This window comes from Bison bison, unplaced genomic scaffold (assembly GCF_000754665.1).
Source record: "Bison bison bison isolate TAMUID 2011002044 unplaced genomic scaffold, Bison_UMD1.0 scf7180017864334, whole genome shotgun sequence".
Taxonomy (NCBI): Eukaryota; Metazoa; Chordata; class Mammalia; order Artiodactyla; family Bovidae; genus Bison; species Bison bison.
This window is the reverse complement of record NW_011494906.1, coordinates 1,721,350-1,729,248: the sequence shown is the minus strand read 5'-3', so window position 1 is coordinate 1,729,248 and position 7,899 is coordinate 1,721,350. Positions and strand designations below refer to the sequence as shown.

The following is a 7,899-nucleotide window of genomic DNA, read 5'->3' as shown; positions in this document are numbered from 1 at the left end:
TCTGGCATGGCTCCCCTAGGTGGGCAAACCAGAGCTGGGCCGCCTCCTTCTCCCCACATTCTGGCCTGTGCTCACTCTGGAGCTAGGACGTGGACCCCAGCCCTGCACCTGCTGTTGGGTCTTCCTGGCTCCAGCCTTTGGGGGAAGGAATTGAGGGACATGGAGAGGCACTGGGGAGGGGAGAGGGCAGCCTCCCGGACTGGGCAGGCAGGACGTGGTACTCAGGGCGCCTGAGTCAGCGGAGTTGGGAGGGCAGGGCAGGCTGGGTGCTGGGCTGGGAGGGACCTACTGTGACCCCAGGCCTCAGGGGCTCAGGGGCCGGTGGAGCCAGAGTTGGGCCCCGAAGGGGACCTGCTCCGTCACTGCCCCGCGTCTGGCCCCAGCACAGGGCCACTGAGGCTCACGAGCTGCCCTCCTGCCAGGTCTATGAAACCCCCTTCTACGTGGCGGTGGACCACGACAAGAAGAAGGTGGTGATCAGCATCCGGGGAACCCTGTCCCCCAAGGTACGCCGCCCAGCGGCCCCGCCCGGCCCCGGCCCCTCACAGCCCCGGGGCTGTGAAGAAGAAGCCCACCTCCTTCACCCTGTTCTCAGTCCCATGCCTCACTGTCCTCCCTGCCCTCCAGGACGCCCTGACAGACCTGACCGGTGACGCCGAGCGCCTCCCCGTGGAGGGCCACCACGGCACCTGGCTGGGACACAAGGTACCCCCCACCCGCTCTCATGGGCCCCCAGTGGCCCCCAGGTTTCTCCACTCTGCTGCCAGCAGGCACGTCTGGCCCGTGGTTGGGGCAGGGGCTCCTCCGGAGTCGCTCCTCTCACCAAGAGAGAGATGGTCAGAGCGTGTGGATCAGTCTGGAAGGTCCACTGCCCGCCACCTGCCAGGACCCCCACAGCCCTGCGCAGCCCAGACCCTGTCCCACAAGAGAGAGCTCAAGGAGGCAACGGAGAAGGGATCTCACTGGTTCCTCTTAGACCCACAATCCCTCTGGGCCTCAGTTTTCTCATCTGTGAAATGGGAATGACGTGACCAAGTATCCACCAGCACCCCCAGCCCCCCTCCAGGTTGTCCTGAGGACCCAAGGGGGACGCGGGTGGGACAGGGTTGCTGAGCTTCCCATCACTGGTCTCATTGGTCCCTGACGGGCCCCCGTGCCTCCCCATGATAGTGACACCCATCTCTGTTCCTCCTCACCCAGGGGATGGTCCTCTCGGCCGAGTATATCAAGAAGAAGCTGGAGCAGGAGATGGTCCTGTCCCAGGCCTTCGGGCGAGACCTGGTGAGGGGTTTTTCATGCCGCAAGCCCTCCCGCAAGGCGACAGGCTGGGGACAGAATGGGTGAATGATGGCGCCCTCCCCACCCCACCGCTACAAGCTGGACTCGGATACTCTCCTTCCATCGCAGGCCCCCAGCCCTCTCCTCGCTGCTCAGTCCCTCCCACCCGCTCTGGCCCTTTCTTCTTTGGTACCAGCTCCTCTTGGACACCTCTGCTCGGCCCCACCTGCATTATGGTGCCAGGCATCCGAGGCACAAAGGTGGCTCAGGTCCCGGGCTTCTGAGATGCTGAGCAGCAAGAACACAGAATGCGATTGCAGAGCAGATAGAAGGGGCACTGCTGTGGTTGGGTTGACCTGAGCCCAGCCCACTGCCCACCCCTCCCTGTGCAGGCAGGCGGCTCCCGAGGGGCTCCCAATTGTCCTTCCCAAAGCCAAGCCGTCCCTGGGCTCAGGAGACCTGGTGCAGCTGTTGGGGCCCGGAGATGGGAGCAGGTGACCACATGGCCATAATAGAGCATAATCACTCATACAAAGGTCTGTCCCGAGTGCAGGCTTCCCTGGTGGCTCAGCGGTAAAGGATCCACCTGCCAATGAACCCAGGTTCAATCCCTGGGTCAGGAAGATCCCCTGGAGAAGGAAATGGCTACCCACTCCAGTATTCTTGCCTAGGAAACCCCATGGATAGAGGAGCCTGGTGGGCTACAGTCCATGGGGTTGCAAAGAGTCAGACACAGCTTAACTGACTGAACGACAGCAACAATCCCATGTACAGACGCAATGTCTTGGAGGAAGTTAGCCTCTCCTAGAAAATCAGGAAGGGCTTCTCCTCTGTGCAAGGTTTTGAAGGATGAGTAGGAGTTTGTTAAATAGTCTCTCTAAGAAGTTGCTCCATGGGTGTCTAGCTTGGTTCTTCCTCTGCCCAACACAGCACAGATGTGATCCCAGCACTCTGGGAAGCGCCCTCTGCCTCCCTGGGGTGAGCTTGGCAGGCAGCAGGGCAGGGCTCTCAGGGCTGCTCTCCGCCCCCAGGGCCGCGGAACCAAACACTACGGCCTGATTGTGGTCGGCCACTCCCTGGGCGCGGGCACCGCCGCCATCCTCTCCTTCCTCCTGAGACCCCAGTACCCAACCCTCAAGTGCTTTGCCTACTCCCCCCCAGGGGGCCTGCTGAGGTAAGCGGTCCAGGGGGCGCTTGGCTGGGGCTGGTGGGGCCAAGGGTGGGCGGTGGGGGGTGCTGGCTTGGGCCAGGGGCTACACTGGGCAGGCTGGCATCTGGTCATCAGGGAACCTGGGGATGGCCTGCAGCGTGGAAGCGGGCGCTCTGTCAAATGCCAGGCCCACCCTGGGATCCAGCCCCAGCAAAGCCTTGCTGACAGAGTAGGCGGGGCAGGGACCCCAGCCCTACTCCCCACGGGGGTCTTTTTTTTTTTAATTTCTTTATTTGGCCGTGCCAGGTCTTAGCTGTGGCACTGGAGGTCTTTGCTCTTCCTTGCGGCCTGCGAGATCTTTTAGTTGCCGCATGTCGGATCTAGTTCCCTGACCAGGGATCGAACCCAGGCCCCCCTGCCTTGGGAGCGTGGAGCCCTAGCCACTGGACCACCAGGGAAGTCTCCCCCCAGAGGGTCTCAAGTCAAGAAACTGGCTCAGGAATGCTGGAGCAGACCGCCCCCCTACCCCGGGGAACACACCACACCCCTCCCCTGCCTTAGCGCCCCCTTGGCTTCCCTTGCAGCGAGGATGCCATGGAGTACTCCAAGGAGTTTGTGACTGCTGTGGTTCTGGGCAAAGACCTTGTTCCCAGGCAAGTCAGTCCCTCTCTCCACCGGCCTGGTCTGGGCTGTCCTCCCCCTCAGGCCCTCACCCAGGTGGCCCGTCTTTCTCATTGAGATTCCCACCTCTTCGAGGGACCCCAGAACCCCCGCCACTCGTGTCCAGGGTGAGAGGACAAGGTGGGCCCTGCCTGCTCCGCCCCCTTCCTGGGCCCACTTCCTGGCTGGGCCCTGCTGAGCTGCAGGCCCTCCTCTGCCCGCCCCGTGACCCTGATGGACAGGTCTCCTTGATCCTGGGGCTGCAGCTGCCCCTCACCCCCACCTCCCCATCCCTGGCCGGCCCTGGCTGATGTTCTGTCTTGGTCCCTCCCCCAGGATCGGCCTCTCCCAGCTGGAAGGCTTCCGCAGACAGCTCCTGGATGTCCTGCAGCGAAGCACCAAGCCCAAAGTGAGCTCGCTCCCCTCTCTCCTGCCTGGGCACCCAGGGCTCTAGTCTCCCCGACCTCCTCCTGGCCACCCCCTCTCAGCACAAAGCACAGGAGGCCCCCGCTGCGGGAGGCCAGACTGGGGTGTGATTGGTGTCTTGGGGACCTCAGGCTCATAGACTCTCAGCATCTCCACGCTGCCCTCAGCTGCCCCCAGCTGCCCCCTGCCTGTCCTTGTGCAGATGCAGAAACTGAGCCCCACAGTGGGCAAGGGGCTCGCTTTTGCTCACAAAGCCAGTTGTAACACAGTCAGGACTGGAGCTGAGGACTCCTGAGTCCTAGCCCCTGGGCCCAGAGCCACCTATACAGTCAGGCCAAAGCAGTCCCGAGGTTTAGTGGTCCCGTGTGACCGGAAGTCCTCCTCCAAAGCCCACCGCGATCCCCCAGGCTCAGGGAGGCTGGAGTTCACCCGCAGAGGGGACCTGGGGGCGGTGAGTTCTGCTTTTGCCTGCAGCTGAGAGGAGAGGGCCAGCCCTTCCTAACCCCCACTCAGGCCCGTGTAGGGCAGGACACTGGGGGCTTCTCCTGTAGCAAGCTGGCATTCAATGTGCTAAGCCAAAGGTGGGCAGGCTGTGGCCAGGCACCCCAGGGCAGGCAGGCAGGCCCTCACTCCACTCACCTTCTCAGCCCAGCCTTGGTGCCCAGGACCCTCTGGCAGGCAGGGCGCTGGGCCAGGTCCCAGGTGCTAGGGTGGGCAGGCAGCAGAGCCTTAGGAGGAGCCTGCTTCCAGGATGTGGAGCTGCCCCTCCCAGGCACTCGTCTGGCCCAGGAGGCAGTGTGGGGGACCCGACGCTGACCTGGCCGAGTGGGTGCAGCTGGCCTGAGCTTCAGGGTCTGTTCTGCCTCTGACTTACAGCTTAGAGCAAGTCCCCTTCCTTCGCTGGGCCTGTTTCCCGTCGCTCCACAAGGGGTTGACTGGTCTTGCAGCCCCAAAATTCAGCCATCCCATGCCAGCTGTCCCTGGCACCTTTTGGCCATCGTGGCCGCCAAGCACCCTAGCCTCTGCCTCTTCAGTGGGCGCTGCCCTTCCCCTGCCCCCTCCCAGCTCCCCCGTCACCTGTAAACCCTCCTTCTGAGCACTTCCCCAGCTGGCTGGCGCTGCTCAGCCTTGACCCTGCCTCTCCCCTTGTCCCCACAGTGGCGAATCATTGTGGGGGCCACCAAATGCATCCCCAAGTCAGAGCTGCCCGAGGAGGTGGAGGTGACCACCCTGGCCAGCACGCGGCTCTGGACTCATCCCAGCGACCTGACCATCGCCCTGTCAGCCAGCACTCCCCTCTACCCCCCCGGCCGCATCATCCACGTGGTCCACAATCACCCAGCGGAGCAGTGCTGGTAGGTGCTGCCTGTGACCCAGGCCACTGGGAGGCGGCAGCGGCCGGGGCAGGGGGGCAGGGGATGGGCCGACCTTCACTCGGTCACCCTCAGGGCAGGGGGCAAAGGCTGGGCAGTGATGGGCCAGGGCCCCCACCATGGGGCTGCCCCAGCCTTGGGCCCTGGACATGGAATGACTGGCCAGCCCATGCCCCCAGCATCAGCTCTTCCCTGGTGTTCCCCCAGGACAGCTCTCCCCACTTGCATCCATTTAAAAGCAAATGCCCTGGCTGGCCCACACCTCAGCTGTCAGTTGGCGTCACTGCTGGGATCAGCTGGCAGTCAGCTGGTGGGGGCAGGAGAGAGAAGAGGAAGGGGGGCATCAGAGAGACTTCTCCCACCTCGCTCCCCCCACTCCACTCTCTCAGAGGGCTGGGCTGTGAGCTGGGACCCTGCCCCAGGGGTGGAGCAGGAATGGCTGAGACCACAACTGATCAAAGACTCTGTGAGGGTCAAGACTGAGGCCCCAGGTCAGCCTCTCTGGCTCCGTTTGGCAAAGATGTTCCTGGCGTGGGTGGGGAGCGAGGAGCCCAGGGACACAGCCCAGCTGGCCCAGCCAGGCAAGGGTCTCCAAATCCACCCAGGGCCGAGAGCAGGGCCAGGGGCCTGGGGGCCAAGGCCAGGCTGCCCCCCGCGCCCCCTGCTTCCCTCTGGCCCCTGTACCCCTCAGCTGCTGTGAGCAGGAGGAGCCCACGTACTTCGCCATCTGGGGCGACAACAAGGCCTTCAACGAGGTGATCATCTCGCCGGCCATGCTGCACGAGCACCTCCCCTACGTGGTCATGGAGGGGCTCAACAAGGTGAGCTGCGGCCCACCCCCACCCCACGCTGGCCGGGTCCGTCCCCACATCACACACAAGGGGGCAACAACACTCAGAAGCGTGCACTCCCTGGACACCCAGTGGGCCAGGGAGCCCCTTCGTGTCCTGGCCCGCACACGCGGCTCTGTCTACACCACCGTGTGGTCCTGGGGTGGGAGGGTCTAGAAGATTCGTGAGGACCTGTCCCTGAAGCAGGCTGGGCTCAGAAACCCCGAAGCCACCTGGCGCTGGGTGGATACACAGCCAAGCAGGGGCTGCCTTGGCCATCTCCCGGCCATGGAACGGCCGACCACAGGGATGCTCCAATCTGGCCCATTTGTGGGGTGAAGCTACATCATAGGGCCCGTCCCTGGCCTTCCTGGAGGAGCGGGGAACTGGTAGGAAGGATAGTGGGCCCAGCTGACCCCATGAAGGTCTGTTGGGCCTGAGAGGCCTGGCCTGCCACCCTGCGTCCACACGTGATTGTCACCCCTCAGCCACTGCCTGCTTCTCCGTCCCATCCCCAGGTGCTGGAGAACTACAACAAGGGGAAGACTGCCCTGCTGTCCGCTGCAAAGGTCATGGTGAGCCCCACAGAGGTGGACCTAACCCCCGAGCTCATCTTCCAGCAGCAGCCGCTGCCCACGGGGCCACCCGTGCCTGCTGGCCTGGCCCTGGAGCTGCCCGCTGCAGACCACCGGAACAGCAGCATCAGGTCAGTGCTGTCCCCCACCCCAGAGAGTGCGTGCAGGGGCCCCAAGTGTGCCTTCAGAGCGTGAATGCTTGTGGACCTTTGTATACACACCCTGGGCCCTCGTATGTTCACACAGCTCTGTCCATGTGCATAGGAAGGATTGCCCCCTGTTTGGGGTCGCTCCTGCTCTGCCCCCTACTGCCCCTCAGCCTGCCACCACTGAAGCCCACATGAGCCAGTGGGTGTCTAGGGATGCATTCACCCCTGGTCACAAACACAGATTCACTCATTGGCCATTTAGACCCAAACAGGTGGACACCCGTGCACTTACACAGAAACACACACATTTGTTGTTGTTCAGTCACTCAGTCGTGTCCGACTCTTTGTGACTCCCTGGACTGGAGCATGCCAGACTTCCCTGTCCTTTCCCACCTCCTGGAGTTTGCTCAAACTCATGTCCATTGAGTCAGTGATGCCATCCGACCATCTCATCTTCTGTCGTCCCCCTCTCCTCCTGCCTTCGATCTTTCCCAGCATCAGGGTCTTTTTCAGTGAGTCTGCTCTTTGCATCATGTATTAAAACTTACATTTGTATATACTTGTGTTCACAGATAGTAGCTCTGAGTGTACAAAGCTGCATACAGACAGACTTACATACAGGACACATCAAGACAGCCAACACACTTCTATGTACACAGGGCTACACTTGCACAGGCAGCCATGCATGTAAATGAGGGATGCACTATGCCCAGACCCAGCCACTCAGATACCTGGACCGGCTGATATGCAACTGCCTGGTATGCATGCTGCACACAGAAACAGAGGTGTGCACACAGCCCCCCCGCTTTCATGCACACTCTTTGGGGGCTCTGAGGCAGTAGCTCTTGAGGCGGGTGGGGCTCCTCCTTCCTCTCTGGGACCCTTCCTTCCCAGGTCCTGGGTCCAGGTGACAAATCTGGCTCCAAGGCTGTTGAGAAGGGTGCTGGCGGCTTCCCAGCCCTTGGTGGGCACACCTGGACCTCTCTCCCTGCTGCTGACCAGATGGGGGAGCCAGTGTCTGTGCAGCCACAGTAGCCGCTGCCTCCCCATCGCTGGTCCTTCAGTCACTCCCTGCAGGCCGGTGTGCGGAGCCCGGGGCTCCAGGGCCCCATCCAGCAAAGGGCTACACCCCCTGGGAGAGGTAGGAGGGACCCCAGGGTGAGGAAGGAAGTGACAGCAGCTCGGAAGGGACCCCCTCTGGGTGCTGGCTCGGAGGGCGCTGGACCCGGTGGATGCGGCTCTCAGCTGTGCCGCCTCCCTCCCTGCCTTCCCTCCTTCCTTCCCTCTCCTTCACCTCTGCCTCCAGGGCCCCGGGGCAGCCAGTCTCTCTGGGCCTCAGTCTCCTGGTCGGCACAATGAGACCGGTACCAGTGCCCCTCCACCACCATCGCTGCCCTGCTCGGCCCTGCATCCACCCTCCTGCCTTCTATCTTGGGGTCTCCTGAGCTGGTTTTAAAA

At 62.8% G+C, this 7,899-nt stretch overlaps 1 protein-coding gene across 1 annotated transcript in view; it reads left to right on the top strand.

Moving 5' to 3' along the window:
* Positions 1 to 7,899, top strand: part of DAGLA (diacylglycerol lipase, alpha) — a 27,520-nt gene that overhangs the window by 17,169 nt on the left and 2,452 nt on the right. Inside the window, exons 10-18 of the mRNA XM_010854062.1 lie at positions 423 to 506; positions 628 to 705; positions 1,201 to 1,281; positions 2,310 to 2,452; positions 3,013 to 3,081; positions 3,425 to 3,497; positions 4,673 to 4,869; positions 5,579 to 5,708; positions 6,236 to 6,423. Of these exons, the coding sequence (XP_010852364.1) occupies positions 423 to 506; positions 628 to 705; positions 1,201 to 1,281; positions 2,310 to 2,452; positions 3,013 to 3,081; positions 3,425 to 3,497; positions 4,673 to 4,869; positions 5,579 to 5,708; positions 6,236 to 6,423 (1,043 nt within the window). The remainder of the gene's footprint in view (positions 1 to 422; positions 507 to 627; positions 706 to 1,200; positions 1,282 to 2,309; positions 2,453 to 3,012; positions 3,082 to 3,424; positions 3,498 to 4,672; positions 4,870 to 5,578; positions 5,709 to 6,235; positions 6,424 to 7,899) is intronic.